General features: G+C 40.5%; 1 protein-coding gene across 1 annotated transcript in view; it reads right to left on the reverse strand.

The window, feature by feature from the left end:
• Window positions 1–803: 803 nt before the first annotated feature.
• The window catches only part of FCRL5 (Fc receptor like 5), a 49,679-nt gene continuing 29,490 nt past the window's right edge, over window positions 804–20,992 (reverse strand). Inside the window, 9 exon segments of the mRNA XM_065897254.1 lie at window positions 804–943; window positions 946–1,000; window positions 1,125–1,156; window positions 3,269–3,337; window positions 3,540–3,622; window positions 4,746–4,773; window positions 5,679–5,795; window positions 6,235–6,513; window positions 19,319–19,597. Of these exon segments, the coding sequence (XP_065753326.1) occupies window positions 804–943; window positions 946–1,000; window positions 1,125–1,156; window positions 3,269–3,337; window positions 3,540–3,622; window positions 4,746–4,773; window positions 5,679–5,795; window positions 6,235–6,513; window positions 19,319–19,597 (1,082 nt within the window).

The following is a 20,992-nucleotide window of genomic DNA, read 5'->3' on the forward strand; positions in this document are numbered from 1 at the left end:
CCCTCCTTACATAAGCACTTTAAAGTTTGAGAAGGCTTCCTGCTTTCTGAACATAGCTTTCCTCACTCAAGCTCCTTCTCTTAGTTTATTTCCTACTCAGGGAAGAGAAAAGAGTACTTCTTGGATTTACTAGGGAGCACACTGGATCAGATGCCAGTTTGAGGGTAGGAATACACCATAATGACCCATAATATCTTCCTCATTTATTCATTCATTCAATCAATCAAATAGTAATAGAGCACCTCCTATATTTCAATATGTATTCTATCTGCATCTCTGGTCCTCCTGGCCTTGACTGTCCTGGGTTACTTCTGGCAGGGTGGGAAGGATCTAGGACCTAGGGTGTGAAATCCACTTACTTGGGCAGGTAGATATTGGCACATGGGCAGGAGAGGAGTTATCCTGGTGTCAGATTCTGAGCTTAGAGTTTCAGACAGGGGGAGTGTGGAATGCAGTCCCATCATGGGGAGGTCCATGACGAGCCCAGTGTCCATGTCTCCACGGGTGTGTGCTGTCCCATTTGGCAGAGCCCACTGTAGCCTTACCAGACTGACTGCAACTGAGAAAAGCACCACTGAAAGCAGGTTATCCGTGGCAGATTTTAGGGGCAGTCCTCATGGAGGAATGGTGGGGATGTGTATGGGAGTAGGACTTGGAATAGTGACCAAAGCTGAAGTTCATTAAGGAAGCCAGGCAACATCATGGGCCCTGGGTTGGGAGCACATGGCATTAAGAAAAAGACCACTGGGCCAAGGCTGTCACTTTGGAAATAGGTGGGAATCCTGCGGGGCCCTGTGTTCTGTTCACACTAGGGTGTGGGCACTTGATGCACAGGTTGCTGGGTGTGGCCTTGGGTCTAGGACCCAAGGTTTAAATCTTCCCGCTTTGATGTCCCTTCTCCCCCAAGGGTGGCTTTGGGTGCAGAGACTGAGACAGCAGTCGGGAGCTGCGTGGACTCATCTGTGAGGAGTGGATGCAGCCAAGAGCTGGGGCTTAGGGGCTGCGGTGTAAGCCCCCTTCACCTGGGAGTAGATGACGCAGGAATCCTGGGGGAAGGAGCACATAGGTGAGGGCCAGAGGCCAGCAGGCCCTAGGTGGGAGAGTACACAGGTCACGGGACTCACCGTGTTCTTGAGAAGCTCTGGGTCAGAGGCTGCTGTGGAAAGAAAGGAAGCATTCATCTGTGAACTCAGAACTCTCTCCTTGCATCTGTGCCATCAGCCCAGTCACAGCCATCTCCATGTGGCTGCACTGAACCTTTCCTAAGAAATTCAACCTCACAGCTTCGACCAACTCTCTCCTCAGCATCACTCCACTCTTTGTTCCTCATGCTGAGCTCCCCAGGGACTCTCAAAAGAAAGAAATCTACTTTTTATCTTGTTCATGCTTTGATCATAGATTCATAGTGTATATTATGGAGAAGCAGCCTGGCCTGGAGCAGAGGCAGTGCAGTGGTTCAGAGCAGACTTCTGATCCAGACCACCCCAGACTGAGCCCCAGGTCAGCCGTGCCACCTCTGTGGCCTTGGGCAAGTCACTCAGTATCTCCTGCCTCAGGTGTCTCATCTGTATGTTGGGAATAATAATACCTACCTATAGGGTTATGTGTGTGTGTGTGTTTGATTTCTAACATCTGTTATGTGCTGAGCAGTTCCAATGTGCAGGTACACTTCTGAGGGCTATAAACAAACAAACTTTAAATATATGTGTGTGTACATATTTATGGCATATATATATATATATATATTTTTTTTTTAATGTATTTATTTACAGTACTCAGAACTGTACCAGTCACATAGGAACTGCTCAATACATGTTGAAATGATAATAGAATTTGTTATTATTATTATATTGTCTTAAAGCTGTAATGAAATATGGCATTCATCAAGCAAGGTTTTCTCTTTTTGGCTTGGAATGAGCCTCAAGGCTCCCTGGAACTGCCCTGAGAAGCAGAGCTTGGCCTAAGGCTTGGACTCTAGAGACAGACTCTTCTGTCATTTGTTAGCTCTGTGACTTCAGGCTGGTCATTTAAGGTCTCTCTGCCTCTGTTTTCTCATCTGTGAAATGGGGTAACAACAATACACATCAAAGGAGATTGTAAGTGTGAATGAGTTCATATGTTTTAGAGGTGGGCCACTGAACCAAGAATGGAACAAAATAGAGTTCTTTAAATTTTATACAAGAAGAATCAAAAAACCAGAGAAGGAAGCAGAATGGCTAAAAATCACATCGCACTTTTTACAGAACAAAGTTAGAATAGCCCCAAAGACTTTCCCTTTCCTGCTCTGAGCAGGACAAAACCAGGCTGAGATTCTTCATGGCTGACCATCTACCATGAGTGAGGACTACTGACACAGACAGACAACCTGCATATACTCATTATAAAAGCTGCTTAAACTCTGCTGCTGTAATAGCATCTCCACATCTACTTCCTCGTTTGATCCTCACAATAACCCTATGAGAGAGTGTGATAAGCAGAATAATGTCTCCCACAAAAATGTCTATGTCCTGATACCTGGAACCTGTGAATATGTGACCTAAGATGGAGAAAGGGATTTTGCAGATGTGATTAAGATTAAGGACCTTCAAATGGTGAGATTATTTTAGATTATCCAGGTGGAATTTTAAGGAGAACTTTAAAATCTGAGAACTTTTTCTAGTTGTGGTCAAAGGGAGCACTGACTATGGAAGAAATGGTTAGAGAGGTGCCACTTGCTGGTTTTGAAGATGGAGGGATGGGACCATGAGCCCCAGAAAGGAAAAGAGTGTCCTTTAGAAGCTGGAAAAGGCAAGGGAATGCATTCTCCCCTGGAGCTTCCAGAAAGGACCTCTGCAGACACTGATTTTAGCCCAGCACGACCTGTGTTAGATTTCTGACCTACAGCACAGTAAGATAATAAACTTGTGTTGTTTAAGCCCTCATGTCATTTACCACAGCAGCAGTAGAAAACAGGTACAGGTAGGTAGGGAATGATAGACAGTCCTGTCTCATTCCACAGATGGGACACTGAAGCTCTGAGGGGCTGACTGCCCAGGGTGATGACTTTGTTACTCAAGTGATGCTGAGGCCATCCATGGAGAATGGAGAAAGCAGCTCTGCACAGTGAGCTTGGGTTAATCGCAGCAGAGTAGGTGAGCACAAAGTAAGAAGCCCAGTGACCCAGCCTGAGGGGCAGTTCTGTGTCTGGTTGGCCCAGACCCACTGAAGGGGTGGAGACTGAGCCACACATAGCAATAGACCACCAAAATCAAGGGTCCTTGGGTCTTACCTGCCTGTTTGTTCTCCACCTTCACGGTCCGGACGTCCGAGTACACCACGTCTCCTCTGTTAGGATTTACTTGGAGAGAAGTTGAAGTTTGAGAGGACTCTAAGGTTCTTGCCCCTTGTCTTGCTACTTCCTCCTCCCCCAGATAGAGTTTGTTCTCTGGAGGTGGCAGAGCCCTCCAGGCCTCTGTACTGTCCCTTCCTCATTTCTTGTCCCACCACTTCCTGGACCAACCCTGGGGTCCCTGCCCAAATGGAGGGTCCTCTGTCCTCACCATTGCTGTACACTGGTTGCAGTTCTATCCAGCTTGGTACATTGTGGTAGGTGGGCTCTTGCGGGTCTGAAGCTGACGGGTTCCTGTAAGATAGAAGCATTGTTGTTTCCCAGAAATCCTGACGAAGTAGCTATAAGGATCATTCCCTGTTAGTGAGTCTTTACCACAGGATAGTTGCCAAACCTGGAAACATAGATGAGCATATAAAAAATGGTCTATTGTTATGGACTATTATATTATAAATCATAATATTAATCCAGACTTTATGATCACCTGTATGTCACTGTGCTAGTGCCTATAACAATATTAAGTTGATTCTATTATTATCTCTATTTTTTAGATGGAAAAAATGGAGGTTCTGAGAAGTAAAATGACTTGCTCAAGACTATGTAACTAGAAAGGGAAAGAGCCAAGATTCAAACCTGGCTCCAAGGTCTACACTCCCAGAGAGATCAGTATCTGAGTGAAATCCATAATTAGAAAGGCTCAAGTGGGAATTCCCTGGTGGTTCAGAGGTTAGGACTTGGTGCTTTCACTAAGAAGGGCTCGGGTTCAATCCCTGGTGGGGGAACTAAGATCCTGCAACTGTGCAGCATGGCCAAAAAAACAAACAAACAAAAAGGCTCAGAGGAACTCAGGATGGTTTGGATGCTGCTACCATAAGCTTGACCAGGGATAGTTTGTGAGCTGTGGTGTGACTCCTAAAGTCAGCCTTTGGAATCCAAGATGGCAGCCCTTTCTTCACAGGCACCACCTCCTGTTAGCAGAGAGGTCTCTCGGGGTGGCCAAGTTGCATGACTCCATCTTCTTGGCTGTCATCACAACGATGTTGGTTAGGTTGGGTTGACCATGAGCAGAGCTTTCCAGGCTGATTAAGCTAAGACCATCTTAGGAAACGGATGGATTCAGTGGTCATAGTGTCACTCAAACACTCAAACAACCAAGGCAACATTGGACCAAGGATGTAAGTTAATAAATAAAAAGCAATTAACACTTGCTGCAAGAAAAAGGCCTATTTAGCTAAGCTGATGGGTGAGAAGGTCCTGGGAATTGAGATATCCCAAGGGAGGTGGCAACATGAAATTGGCACAACCCATCTCAGTGACATGAAGCAGTGACCGTGCTCTCAGCAGTAACCAGATTTAATTCCATTTTCATACTTGGTGGGTATTTCATTAACCATACAGCAATATAGGCAGGTCTTACCTGGAGGAATCAAATGTAGGTTTTCTTCCTGCAAAGGAAAGCAGAGAGACATTGAGTCCAGGAGAAGGAAGACTTCACAAGGAGCACAGCTCATAGGAGGCTCACCTAGAACCTTCCAGGAGTCACTGTCTCTAAGATGTGAACCCTCCTTTGCTATGTCCAAGGGAGGTGGCAGATTGGGCAAAAACTACTGATCCTGGATTCCAGAGGGGTATAGTTATAATACAAAAGGGTAGCTCACAATCCATAATCTTTTTTTTTTTTTTTTTTTTTTTTTTTGTGGTACGTGAGCCTCTCACTGCTGTGGCCTCTCCCATTGCGGAGCACAGGCTCCAGACGCGCAGGCCCAGCGGTCGTGGCTCACGGGCCCAGCCGCTCCGCGGCATGTGGGATCCTCCCGGACCGGGGCACGAACCCGTGTCCCCTGCATCGGCAGGCGGACTCTCAATCACTGCGCCACCAGGGAAGCCCCAATCCATAATCTTTTAACTTCGAGTTTGTAAAGAACAATGGTCAATAGCTGAATGTGGGAAAATAGACTTGATCGGCTACGAAAGTACGATACATTTACAAAATCAGTACGTTATCAAATTACATTTGGTTTCTGTTCTCACTCCTATTTCTCAGAGTTTTTCTTCTCCTCTTCCGTTCCTTGGGGGTCTTGTAAAGGTAGAGAGGGAAAGACACTGTAATTTGTCATGTCAGATAAACTACATCTTGTGAAGACATCTTACACCCAATAGGGCTGTACTGGAAACTTTGCATTTGATGAAGACAAATCTGGAGGATCTAGAGAGGAAGGTAGGAGCTGTGGAATTGTGCAGAAAGGAGGTTTTGAGAGCTTGGGGTTGGTTCCAAAGGCAGCATGGGCCCGAGGGAATGGAGGTGGGAAGGACAGGGACTCAAGCAAAGGTTAACCAGAGAGTTACTCACCTGCTTTTCTCGGGAGCCAGCAGTAGAACAACAGTGCTATGGCAGCGAGACCCATCATGCTGAGCAGCCCCCCGGTGACACTGGTGACAACAGGGCCACTTCTGCTCCCTGTCAGCCCTGAGGGGGAGACCCCAGGCATGAGCCAGATGGAGAGGCTTGTGGTCTTGAACTGCCCTGATCCCTGAAGCTGATGCCTGGGAGAGAGGATGAACTGAGGGGACCAGGACTCCTGAGGCTAATGAGGTGCAAGTGTGGCACAGGGGATGGAACTTCTCTTGGTGGGGAAGCTCATGTCTGTGGCTGATGCAAGGGTTGAGGGTCAGGATGGATGATGCTAGCTGAAGAGTATTAAATTCGGTGGTCTTCTTTAGCCTCCTTTCCCACCCAAATGACAAGCCTTCAGAAACACTTAATGAAAATAACAGTTTGGAGAACACCTAGTTTTGTGTACCTGTCCCTGAGAAACACTGTCCTGGTCAGGCATTACAAGGATTATCAGAGTATCCTAGGAGGAAATCTTTTGGCCACATCTGTGGCCTGAGAATAGGAAACTTACCTGTGATGGAAAGTGTCACTGCCTCACTGCACTGGGGACCCAGGCCATTGTCGGCCTCACAGGAGTAGGTTCCAGAATGATTTGCAGTCAGTGAGAGGTTGAGGGACACTCCTTGTCCAGAGTGGGACATGCTGCTCTCTAGGGTGACATTCTTGTGATAAAACTGGTACAAGATCGGGGGAGAGCCTCTCTGGGCCTCACAGTGAAGCTCCACCACATCCCCCACCACAGCCTGGGCCCTGGGGGCCCTGAGGGTGAGGATAGGGCGAGACACTGGAACTGAGGAAAAAATAAAAAGTCAATAGAAGTTCCTACTTCTAACATATTCAGAAAGGAACAAAAAATAATATAAACAAATAATAAAAGTCATATCTCAATCAAGGAAAATATATTGAAACACATATGACAGGCAAAGTTAGTGACCTGAATCCACAAATAACTTTCAATGCACAAAAATATCCAACAGAATAGTGTGAAAAAGGTATGGATCACTAAAAACTTCAAATAGCCAAAAAATATATAAAGACATTATCTTTGTTACTAATTAAGTATATACAAATAAAAACACCCATCAGACTGGCAAAGCTTAAAAAGGCAGATAATACTGATGGGGTTGTGGATTAAGAGGCACCCTGATATTCTTTCAGTGGGAATGCAAATTTGAGACACTTCCTTAAATGGTGATTTGGAAATATATATCTAATTTAAAATGCACATAAACTTTGACCCAGCAAATCTACTTCTAAGACTATTTTCTTTAGGGCTGCTAACATAAGTTATGTAAAAAATGGCCAACAGACATGTGAAAAGATGCTCAATATGGCTAATTATTAGAGAAATGCAAATCAAAACTACCGTGAGGTATCACCTCACACCAGTCAGAATGGCCATCATTAAAAAGTCAACAGGTTTGGTACTGTGATGTGTTTACTTATTATATACAGTTCACACTTCATAGAAACTGTTATTTTATTGCTTTTGAATAAATTTTATATTTTGAATAAAAAAAAAGTCAACAGGACTGAGACCTTCAAGATAGCAGAGGAGTAAGACGTGGAGATCACTTTCTTCCCCACAAATACATCAGAAAAACAACTACATGTGGAACAACTGCTAGAGAACACCTACTGAAAGCTGGCAGAAGACCTCAGACTTCCCAAAATTGTGGCTCACAGGGTTTTGGTGCTCCATCCAGGTGTCAGGTCCTATGCCTCTGAGGTGGGAGAACGGAGTTCACAACATTGGTCCACCAGAGACTTCCCAGCTCCACGTAATAACAAATGGCAAATGTTCTCCCAGAGAACACCATCTCAATGTTAAGACCCAGCTCCACTCAATGACCAGCAAGCTACAGTGCTGGACACCCTATGCCAAACAACTCGCAAGACAGGAACACAACCCCACCCATTAGCAGAGAGGCTGCCTAAAATCAAAATAAGGTCACAGACACCCGAAAAAAACCACCAGACACGGTCTTACCCACCAGAAAGACAAGATTCAGCCTCACTGACCAAAACACAGGCACCAGTCCCCTCCACCAGGAAACCTACACAACCCACTGAACCAACCTTAGCCACTGGGGGCAGACACCAAAAACAACAGGAAATACGAACCTGCAGCCTGTGAAAAGGAGACCCCAAACACAGTAAGTGAAGCAAAATGAGATGACAGAGAAACAAAAATCAGATGAAGGAGCAAGGTAAAAATGACCAGACCAAACAAATGAAGAAGAAATAGGCAGTCTACCTGAAAAAGAATTCAGAGTAATGAGTGTAAAGATGATCCAAAATCTTGGAAATAGAATGGAGAAAATAGAAGAAACATTTAAGAAGGACCTAGAAGAACTAAAGAGCAAACAAACAATGATGACCAACAAAATAAATGAAATTAAAAATTCTCTTGAAGGAATCAATAGCAGAATAACTGAGGCAGAAGAACAGATAGGTAACCTGGAAGATAAAAGGGTAGAAATAACTACCACAGAGCAGAATAAAGAAAAAAGAATGAAAAGAATTGAGGACAGTCTCAGAGACCACTGGGCAAACATTAAACACACCAACATTCAAATTATAGGGGTCCCAGAGAAGAAGAGAAAAAAAAAAGGAACTGAGAAAATATTTGAAGAGATTATAGTTGAAAACTTCCCTAATATGGGAAAGGAAATAGTCAATCAAATCCAGGAAGGGCAGAGAGTCCCATACAGGATAAATCCAAGGAGAAACAGGCCAAGACACATATTAATCAAACTATCAAAAATTAAATACAGAGAAAAAATATTAAAGGCAGCAAGGGAAAAGCAACAAATAACATACAAGGGCATCCCCATAAGGTTACCAGCTGATCTTTCAGCAGAAACTCTGCAAGCCAGAAGGGAGGGGCAGGACATATTTAAAGTGTTGAAAGAGAAAAACCTACAACCAAGATTACTCTACCCAGCAAGGATCTCATTCAGATTCGACAGAGAAATTAAAACCTTTACAGACAAGCAAAAGCTAAGAGAATTCAGCATTATGAAACCAGCTTTACAACAAATGCTAAAGGAACTTCTCTAGACAGGAAACAGAAGACAAGGAAAAGACCTACAAAACAAACCCAAAATAATTAAGAAAATGGTAATAGGAACATACATATTGATAACTACCTTAAATGTAAATGGATTAAATACTCCCACCAAAATACATAGACTGGCTGAATGGATACAAAAACAAGACCCACATATATGCTGTCTACAAGAGACCCACTTTAGACCTAGGGACACATACAGACCGAAAGTGAGGAGATGGAAAAAGATATTCTATGCAAATGGAAGTCAAAAGAAAGCTGGTTAGCAATTCTCATATCAGACAAAATAGACTTTCAAATAAGGACTATTACAAGAGACAAAGAAGGACACTCATAATGATCAATGGATCAATCCAAGAAGAAGATATAACAATTGTAAATATTTATGCACTCAACAGAAGAGCACCTCAAGAAGAAGATATAACAATTGTAAATATTTATGCACTCAACAGAGGAGCACCTCAATACATTAGGCAAATGCTAACAGCCATTTGGACAGATCATCCAAAATGAAAATAAATAATGAAACACAAGCTTTAAATGATACATTAAACAAGGTGGACTTAATTAATATTTATAGGACATTCCACCCAAAAACAACAGAATACCCTTTCTTCTCAAGTGCTCATGGAACACTCTCCATGATAGATCATATCCTGGGTCACAAATCAAGCTTTGGTAAATTTAAGGTAATTGAAATTGCATCAACTAACTTTTCTGACCACAACGCTGAGTCTAGATATTAATTACAGGTAAAAATCTGTAAAAAAACACAAACACATGGAGGATAAACAATACACTACTAAATAACCAAGAGATCGCTGAAGAAATCCAAGAGGAAATTAAAAAATACCTAGAAACAAATGACAATGAAAACATGACGACCCAAAATCTACTGGATGCAGCAAAAGCAGTTCTAAGATGTAAGTTTACAGCAGTACAATCCTACCTCAAGAAACAAGAAACATCTCAAATAAACAACCTAACCTTACACCTAAAGCAATTAGAGATAGAAGAAGAACAACAACAAAAACCCCTCACAAAGTTAGCAGAGAGAAAGAAATCATAAATATCAGATCAGAAATAAATGAAAAAGAAATGAAGGAAACAATAGCAAAGATCAATAAATCTTAAAGTTGGTTCTTTGAGAAGATAAACAAAATTGATAAACCATTAGCCAGACTCATCAAGAAAAAAAGGGAGAAGACTCAAATCAATAGAATTAGAAATGAAAAAGGAAAAGTAACAACTGACACTTCAGGAATACAAAGGATCATGAGAGATTACTACAAGCAACTATATGCCAAAAAAATGGACAACCTGAAAGAAATGAACAAATTCTTAGAGAAGCACAACCTTCCAAGGCTGAACCAGGAAGAAATAGAAAATATAAACAGACCAATCATGAGAATTGAAATTGAGACTGTGATTAAAAATCTTCCTAAAAACAAAAGCCCAGGGTCAGATGGTTTCACAAGCAAATTCTATCAAATACTTAGAGAAGAGCTAATACCTATCCTTCTCAAACTCTTCCACAATATAGCAGAGGGAGGAACACTCCCAAACTCATTCTACGAGGCCACCATCACCCTGATACCAAAACCAGACAAAGATGTCACAAAGAAAGAAAAGTACAGGCCAATATCACTGATGAACATAGATGCAAAAATCCTCAACAAAATACTAGCAAACAGAATCCAACTGCACATTAAAAGAATCATACAATATGCTCACGTGGGTTTTATCCCAGGAATGCAAGGATTCCTCAGTATATACAAATCAATCAATGTGATACACCATATTAACAAAGTGAAGGAGAAAAACCATATGATCGTCTCAATAGATGCAGAAAGAGCTTTTGACAAACTCAACACCTATTTATGATAAAACCCTCCAGAAAGTAGGCATAGAGGGAACTTACCTCAACATAATAAAGGCCATATATGACAAACCCACAGCCAACCTCATTCTCAATGGTGAAAAACTGAAACCATTTCCACTAAGATCAGGAATAAGAGAAGGTGGTCCTCTCTCACCATTTTTTTCAAAATAGTTTTGGAAGTTTTAGCCACAGCAATCAGAGAAGGAAAAGAAATAAAAGGAATCCATACCAGAAAAGAAGAAGTAAAGCTGTCACTGTTTGCAGATGACATGATACTACACACAGAGAATCCTAAAGATGCTACCCAAAAACTACTAGAGCTAATCAATGAATTTGGTAAAGTAGCAGGATACAAAATTAATGCACAGAAAACTCTTGCATTCTTGAGAGGGCAGACAGCAGAAGCAAGAAGAACTACAATCCTGCAGCCTGTGGAACAGAAACCACATTCGCAGAAAGATAGACAAGATGAAAAAGCAGAGGGCTATGTACCAGATGAAGGAACAAGCTAAAGCCCCAGAAAAACAACTAAATGAAGTGGAGATAGGCAACCTTCCAGAAAAAGAATTCAGAATTATGATAGTGAAGATGATTCAGGGCCTCGGAAAAACAATGGAGGCAAAGACGGAGAAGATGCAAGACATGTTTTAAAAAGACCTAGAAGAATTAAAGAACAAACAAACAGAGATGAACAGTACAATAATTGAAATGAAAACTACACTAGAAGGAATCAAGAGCAGGATAACTGAGGCAGAAAAACGGATAAGTGACCTGAAAGACACAATGGAGGAATTCACTGCTGCGGAACAGAATAAAGAAAAAAGAATGAAAAGAAATGAAGACAGCCTACGAGACCTCTGGGACAAGATTAAATGTAACAACATTTGCATTATAGCGGTCCCAGAAGGAGAAGAGAGAGAGGAAGGACCAGAGAAAATATTTGAGGAGATTATACTCGAAGACTTCCCTAACATGGGAAAGGAAATAGCCACCCAAGTCCAGGAAGCGCGGCGAGTCCTATACAGGATAAACCCAAGGAGAAACACGCCAAGACACACAGTAATCAAATTGGCAAAAATTAAAGACAAAGAAAAATTATTGAAAGCAGCAAGGGAAAAATGACAAATAACATACAAGGGAACTCCCAAAAGGTTAACAGCTGATTTCTCAGCAGAAACTCTACAAGCCAGAAGGGAGTGGCATGATGTACTTAAAGTGATGAAAGGGAAGAACGTGCCACCAAGATTACTCTACCCAGCAAGGATCTCATTCAGATTTGATGGAGAAATCAAAAGCTTTACAGACAAGCAAAAGCTAAGAGAATTCAACACCACCAAACCATCTCTAAAACAAACGCTAAAGGAACTTCTCTAAGTGGGAAACACAAGAGAAGAAAAGGACCTACAAAAACAAACCCAAAACAATTAAGAAAATGGTCATAGGAACATACATATCAATAATTACCTTAAACGTGAATGGAGTAAATGCTCCAACCAAAAGACACAGGCTCACTGAGTGGATACAAAAACAAGACCCATATATATGCTGTCTATAAGAGACTCACTTCAGACCTAGGCACACATACAGACTGAAAGTGAGGGGATGGAAAAATATATTCCATGCAATTGGAAATCAAAAGAAAGCTGGAGTAGCAATAGTCATATTGGATAAAATACACTTTAAATAAAGAATGTTACAAGAGATAAGGAAAGATACTACATAATGAGCAAGGGATCAATTGAAGAGGAAGATATAACAATTATAAATATATATGCATCCAACATAGGAGCACCTCAATACATAAGGCAATGGCTAACAGTTCTAAAATAGGAAATCGACAGTAACACAATAATAGTGGGGGACTTTAACACCCCACTTACACCAATGGACAGATTATCCAAAATGAAAATAAATAAGGAAACAGAAGCGTTAAATGACACAATAGACTAGATAGAGTTAATTGATATTTATAGGACATTCCATCCCCAAACAGCTGATTACACTTTATTCTCAAGTGTGCATGGAACATTCTCCAGGATAGATCACATCTTGGGTCACAAATCAAGCCTCAGTAAATTTAAGAGAATTGAAATCATATCAGGCATCTTTTCTGACCACAATGCTATGAGATTAGAAATGAATTGCAGGGAAAAAAAACATTAAAAAACACAAACACACACACACACAAAAACCAAAAAAAACAAAAAGAAAACCACACAAACACATGGAGGCTAAACAATACATTACTAAATAACGAAGAGATCACTGAAGAAATCCAAGAGGAAATAAAAAAATACCTAGAGACAAATGGGAATGAATACACAATGATCCAAAACCTATGGGATGCAGCAAAAGCAGTTCTAAGAGGGAAGTTTATAGTTATACAAGGCTACCTCAAGAAACAAGAAAAATCTCAAATAAACAATCTAACCTTACACCTAAAGGAACTGGAGAAAGAACAAACAAAACCCAAAGTTAGCAGAAGGAAAGAAACCATAAAGATCAGAGCAGAAATAAATGAAATAGAAACAAAGGAAACAATTGCAAAGATCAATAAAACTAAAAGCTGGTTCTTTGAGAAGGTAAATAAAATTGATAAACCATTAGGCTCACCAAGAAAAAGAGGGAGAGGACTCAAATCAATAAAATTAGAAGTGAAAAAGGAGAGATTACAGCAGACACCACAGAAATACAAAGCATCCTAAGAGATTACTACAAGCAACTCTATGCCGATAAAATGAACAACCTGGAAGAAATGGACATTCTTAGAAAGGTATAAACTTCCAAGACTGAACCAGGAGGAAATAGAAAATATGAACAAGTTAGTCACAAGTAATGAAATTGAAACTGTGATTAAAAATCTTCCAACAAACAAAAGTCAAGGACCAGATGGCTTCACAGGTGAATTCTATCAAACATTTAGAGAAGAGCTAACACCCATCCTTCTCAAACGCTTCCAAAATATTGCAGAGGAAGGAACACTCCCAAACTCATTCTATGAGGCCACCATCACCCTGACACCAAAACCAGACAAAGATAGTACAAAAAAAGAAAAATACAGAGAAATACCACTGATGCATATAGATGCAAAAATCCTTAACAAAATACTAGCAAACAGAATGAAACAACACATTAAAAGGATCATACACCATGATCAAGTGGGATTTATCTCAGGAATGCAAGGAGTCTTCAATATACGTAAATCAATCAATGTGATACACCATATTAACAACTTGAAGAATTAAAACCATATGACCATCTCAATAGATGCAGAAAAAGCTTTTGACAAAATTCAACACCAATTTATGATAAAAACTCTCCGGAAAGTAGGCACAGAGGGAACGTACCTCAGCATAATAAAGGCCATATATGACAAACCCACAGCAAACATCATTCTTAATGGTGATAAACTGAAAGCATTTCCTCTAAGATCAGGAACAAGACAAGGATGTCCACTCTTACCACTATTATTCAACATAGTTTTGAAAGTCCTAGCCATAGCAATCAGAGAAGAAAAAGAAATAAAAGGAATTCAAATTGGAAAAGAAGAAGTAAAACTGTCACTGTTTGCAGATGACATGATACTATACATAAAGAATGTTAAACATGCCACCAGAAAGCTACTAGAGCTAATCAATGAATTTGGTAAAGTTGCAGGATACAAAATTAATGCACAGAAATCTCTTGCATTCCTATACAATAATGATGAAACATCTGAAAGAGAAATTAAGAAAACACTCCCATTTACCATTACAACAAAAAGAATAAAATACCTAGGAATAAACCTACATAGGGAGACAAAAGGCCTGTATGCAGAAAACTATAAGACACTGATGAAAGAAATTAAAGATGATACCAAAAGATGGAGAGATATACCATGTTCTTGGATTGGTCGAATCAATATTGTGAAAACGACTATACTACCCAAAGCAATCTACAGATTTAATGCAATCCCTATTAAATTACCAATGACATTTTTTATAGAACTAGAACAAAAAATATTAAAATTTGTATGGAGACAAAAAAGACCCTGAATAGCCAAAGCAGTCTTGAGGAAAAAAAAACAGAGCTGGCAGAATCAGACTCCATAACTTCAGACTATACTACAAAGCTACAGTAATCAAGAAAAGATGGTACTGGCACAAAAACAGAAACATAGATCAATGGAACAACATAGAAAGTCCAGAGGCAAACCCACGCACCTATGGTCCACTAATCTATGCCAAAGGAGGCAAGGATATACAATAGAGAAAAGACAGTCTCTTCAATAAGTGGTGCTGAGGAAGCTGGACAGCTACATGTAAAAGAATGAAATTAGAACACTCCTTAACACCATACACAAAAATAAAGTCAAAATGGATTCGAGACCTAATGTAAGACCGGACACTATAAAACTCTTAGAGGAAAACATAGGAAGAACACTCTTTGACATAAATCACAGCAAGATCTTTTTTGGTCCACCTCTTAGAGTAATGGAAATAAAAACAAAAATAAACAAATGGGACCTAGTGAAACTTAAAAGCTTTTGCACAGCAAAGGAAACCATAAACAAGACGAAAAGACTACCCTCAGAATGGGGGAAAATATTTGCAAATGAAGCAACTGACAAAGGATTAATCCCCCAAATTTACAAACAGCTCATGCAACTCAATATCAGAAAAAACAAACAAAGCCCAATCCAAAAATGGGCAGAAGACCTAAATAGGCATTTCTCCAAAGAAGATATACAGATTGCCAACAAAGACATGAAAGGATGCTCTAATCATTAGAGTAAAACAAATCAAAACTGCAATGAGGTATCACCTCACACCAGTCAGAATGACCATCATCAAAACATCTACAAACAATTAATGCTGGAGAGGGTGTGGAGGAATGGTAACCCTCTTCCACTGTTGGTGGGAATGTAAATTGGTACAGCCACTATGGAGAACAGTATGGAGGTTCCTTAAAAAACTAAAAATGGAACTACTATACGGCCCAGCATCCCACTACTGGGCGTATACCCTGAGAAAACCTTAATTCAAAAAGAGTGATGTACCACAATGTTCATTGCAGCTCTATTTATAATAGCCAGGACATGGAAGCAACCTAAGTGTCCATGGACAGATGAAGAGATAAAGAAGATGTGGCACATATATACAATGGAATATTTCTCAGCCATAAAAAGAAACAAAATTGAGTTATTTGTAGTGAGGTGGATGGACCTAGAGTCTGTCATACGGAGTGAAGTAAGTCAGAAAGAAAAAAACAAATACCGTATGCTAACACATATATATGGAACCTAAAAAAAATTAAAAGACTATGAAGAACCTAGGAGCAGGACAAGAATAAAGATGCAGATGTAGAGAATGCACTTGAGGACACGGGGGTTGTGAAGGGTAAGCTGGGACGAAGTGAGAGACTGGCATGGACTTATATGTACTACCAAACGTAAAATAGATAGCTAGTGGAAAACAGCTGCATAGCACAAGGAGATCACCTCGGTGCTTTGTGACCACCTAGAGGGGTGGGATAGGGATGGTTGGAGGGAGACACAAGAGGAAGGAGATAGGGAGGTATATGTATATGTATAGCTGAGTCACTTTGTTATAAAGCAGAAACTAACCCACCATTGTAAAGCAATTACAGTCCACTAAAGACGTTAAAAAACAAAAGTCAAGAAACATTGCTGGAGAGGCTGTGGAAAAAAGGGAGTCCTCCTACACTGTTGGTGGGAATGTAAATTGGTGCAGCCACTATGGAGAATAGTATGGAAATTCCTCAAAAAAGTAAAAATAGAGTTACCATATGATCCTGCAATTCCACTCTTGGGCAAATGCTAGTTCAAAAAGATATATGCACCCCAATGTTTATAGCAGCAATATTTACAATAGCCAAGACATGGCAGCAACCTAAATGTCATCATCAGATGAATGGATAAAGAACATGTGGTACATATACATACGATGGACTATCACTCAGCCATAGAAAAGAATGAAATAATGCCATTGCAGCAACATGGATGGACCTAGAGATTGCCATACTGAGTGAAGTCAGACAGAGAAAGACAAATATCATATGATATCACTTATCACTAAAAAAATGATGCAAATGAACTTATTTATAAAACAGAAATAGACTCACAGACATAGAAAAGAAAATTATGGTTACCAAGGGGGCTAGCAGGCAGCGATGAGATAAATTTGGAGTTTGGGATTAACATGTATACCCTACTATATATAAAATAGATAACCAGCAAGGGCCTACTGTATAGCACAGGGAACTATACTCAATATCTTGTAATAACCTACAATGGAAAGAATCTGATAATGAATATATATATATATATATATATACGTATATGAAACGGAATCACTTTGCTGTACACATTGTAACTATACTATTGTAACTATACTTCTATTTAGAAAAGTATTTGCAAATATAGTTGCACAAAGATTTCTATTGTAGAATTTTTATAATAGCTAAAAACTGGAGACAGCCTAGTTGACTTGCTAATAAAACACGAAAGATATCCAAGATATATCAAGTAAAAAATGCAAGTTGCATAGCTATATGTGTAATATGATTGTACTTGTAAAAAATTCTATGCCTTTATGTTTATAATATATTTTAATATTTCTAGAAAAATATACCTGAAAGTACCCTTTTGTTCCATTTGACTTTTTATCGTGAAAGTTTATGTATTCTTCCAGAATAATAAATTATTAAAAAGTTGTGTTAAACCTGGCCACAAAGGATGAGAGATATTATAGTGTAGATTTACATTGAGTTGGATAGGCTCATTTTTCAACCTGGCTTTACCTTTGCTAGCTGTGTCTCTAAGCTGGTTACTTCACCTCTCTAAGCTTCAGTTTCCTCTCCTGCAAACTGAGGATAAAAATGATCTCATTTTTAACCTCAGTGGTTTATTTTAAAGATTAAATGAGATATTGCATGTCAAGTACTAAGCACAGGGCCTGGCACATACAAGGGCTCAGTAAGTATTTATGATGGTGATGATGATGATGGTAGTAACAATGATAATAAGTATTCCTTTTTCTTGTAGTTCTCCATGATGTGTCCTAGTTCTAGGACTCAGACACAATCATCCAGCAAGAAGTCCTTTAGGTGTGATAGCACCAGCATAAATAATAGGCATTTGCACCAGGGATCATAGAAACAAAGGAATGAGGATGTGTATAAAATCACGAATACAGAGTGTGAGGGATATGATGTGCTAGTCCACTGTGTTGTGAAGAGGGAGGGAGTGGCACTTGGTCAGAAGTACATGCCTGTGTGGTGGATCTAAAAGGTGAGTGTGTAAACCATGCGGTAAGAGTCCCTGTGAACCTTAGAGGAAAATTGGCTGAGGCAGGTGCTGCCTACCACTGGGGGAAGAAGAATGGACTAGTTGAATGGAAAAAAATCAAATCTGCAATCAGGTAGCCTGCTAGATGCCAAAGAGATGGCTGCCCCAGCCACCTTGATGGGATGCTGGCTCCTGGGCTGGTATGCCTAAATCAACCTGCTCATATGATTTTGTCTGTATTTCTTATGATACTCAGGGACCCAGCCAAAGGAGACTAAGAGTATCAGCCTGTGTTTTGCTTTATGTACTTCAGAAAGCATTTGCATGTTATTTCATGGTCTCGTGTTTCTCTGGGTTGTATCCCAGGAGCAGTGACTCCCAGCTCCTCCTTTAGCATGTCTCCTTCCAGGAACCCTTGAGTTTGACATACACCATATTCCCTGTGCACCAAAATAATAGGATTCTAGGGTTGGGGATGACCCTGATATTCATCTAGTTCCATTTTCTCACTTTGTGAATGAGGAAATTGAGGTCAATATAGGGAAATATGCTTGGCCAAGTTCATAGAGCTAGTATCTTCAGAACCAGCACTAGAACATTCATCTCAACACCCCTTAGCATACTTTTGCTCTACCATAAGATTGGCCTGTAGGGGATCATCACAAAGCATATTCAGAGATGACAAGAAGCAGTTTTCCTTTGGTTTTTATACCTAATGGCAAGATGTCAGACAGCTTAGAGAATGAAAGAATTTGATTAATGGGTGACCATTTTCATTCCATGTCATCCTGCTTTCACCTCTGTGTCCCCACTGCTTTAAGAATCACTTTGTAAACTAACTTGGATTGGTTGTGATTGTATACCCTTAAAAGCTATGTACCTAGCTAATATTAATATAGAATTTTTAATATGGAAATATGAGGCATGTTTATATCCCTGGTAGTGAAAGAAGATCAAGAGTAGAAGTTTGTAGGAAGTTTGTTGGAAGTCAAAGAGAGAAAAACCACGACCTTTTTTGGGGCAACGAAACCTATACCTAGAATTCGTTATTTTCCCTTTTGTATCATAATTGCAGATCAAAATATAGTCTTGGTTCTAAAAACCCTCTTTGCATTGTTAGTGAGGAGTTTTGATCGCATTCAAGACTTCTTGAACTGTGCTGCTGGGAAGGTCCAGGTTCCTGAAAGCACAGCCACAGGAAGGATCCCAGACTTTCAACTGGAAATTCTATGTGCAGGAAATATGCTGGGAGGTCACACCAGCAAACAGGAGTGCTGGAGCTCCATTTCTGCTGCCGGGGAGAGAAAGCGGTCAGTCCCTGGTTGTGCTGTCTGTGGGCAGGACCAACTCACCTATGACACTGAGTAGCATCATCTCACTCTGCTGGACCCCCAGGCCATTGTCGGCCTTACAGGAGTAGTTTCCAGAATGTTTCGTGGTCAGAGAGAGGTTGAAGGATGCTCCTCCTCCCAAGGGAGCGGAGCTGTTTCCCACGGCGACATCCTTATGATAAAACTGGTACAGGATCGGGGGAGAGCCTCCCTGGGCCTCACAGTGAAGCTCTACCATGTCCCCCACCACAACCTGGGCCCTTGGAGCCCTGAGGGTGAGGACAGGCTGAGACACTGGAACTGAAGGAAGAAAGATAGTTAACCATTACTTCATGCTGTTTAAATATGTTCTTCCATAGAAAAGACATTTCAAACTGGAGAATGTTTTTCTGTTTTTAATGACCTTGTGACATCACTCAGAACTCAGCTATAATTTCTTCACATCTGAAGAAACAAATCATTTGTGTAGTGTTATATATAGTCTGGAGTACTTCGATATACAATCGCAAAAGTGTTTGGGGAATCTGAAAACAGATTAAATTGAAACCCAAGTATCTCAGAAGTCAGAAGACAATTGGAGAAAAGGAGAAATCAGTTCAATAGAAAATGAGAAACAGGGGAGACTGCTGCTTACATAGCCAGAGATGTAACCGAGCCTTGGCCGCATCAAAAATAAGACCCAAAAGAGAATAAATATTGATCAAGTTATTGGCTCATTTTTATATTTATTCATTCATCAAAAATTAATTGAGCAGTTTAAAAGTCTCAGGAACTACACAATATGCTGGGGATTCAATAGTGAGAAAGACACAGTTCCTGCCCTCATGAAGCCTGCAACTAGTTGAGATGATAGAGAGCAATTAAATAGAAATACAAATACATAATTAAAACATTTATAATTGATACAAAGTAAAGAATAGGATGCTGTGAAATGTATAATAATGGGGCCTGATCTAGTATGGGTTAGTCAGGTAATGCTTCCTCAGAAAGTGACATCTGAATTAACCAGGTGAGGAAGGGAGTGAAGACTGCACAGGCAGGCAAACAGTGTGCGCAAAGGCCCTGAGCTGGGAAGAAGGTTGGAGCTTTTGAGCTGTTGAAACGAGGTGACAGCAGCAGTAAGAGAAGGGTTTGAAGAGTGCCATGAAATAGGAGGCTGGAGAGCCAGGCAGAGCTTCGCAAGTCATGGTACGGATTTTGATCCTTCTTCACAGAGCAATGGGAAACCTGTAAGTGTCTCTATATGGGGGCATGAGATGATCAAACCTGTCTTTTTTAAAGACAATTTTGATCTCAGTGTGCAAAATGGATTGTAATGGGACAGAAATGGAATGGAGAGGTTATTAGGGGTGGAGTGGTGGCGTTGCAGTAATTGAAATGGTGGTAGATTTGACTATGATAGTGGCAGTAAAGATAGAAAGAAAAGATCCAAGGACTATTTTGGAAATAAAATCAATAGGAGTCGATGTTTAACTAGCTATGGAGACCAAGGTAGAGAAATGGCAAGGAAGACTCCTGGGATTTTGCCTTGTATATATGGGTGAATGGATGTGTCTTTCACAGAGCTAGGGACACTTGGAGGAGGACCAGATATGGGGGGAGTTCCATGAGTTCAGGTGTAGAGATGTTCAAGTTCATGAGCCTTTAAGAGATATGGCATAGACAGGTGCTCAGGTAGGAGGTCTCTTCTGGAGA

Source organism: Phocoena phocoena, chromosome 1, assembly GCF_963924675.1.
Source record: "Phocoena phocoena chromosome 1, mPhoPho1.1, whole genome shotgun sequence".
NCBI lineage: Eukaryota > Metazoa > Chordata > Mammalia > Artiodactyla > Phocoenidae > Phocoena > Phocoena phocoena.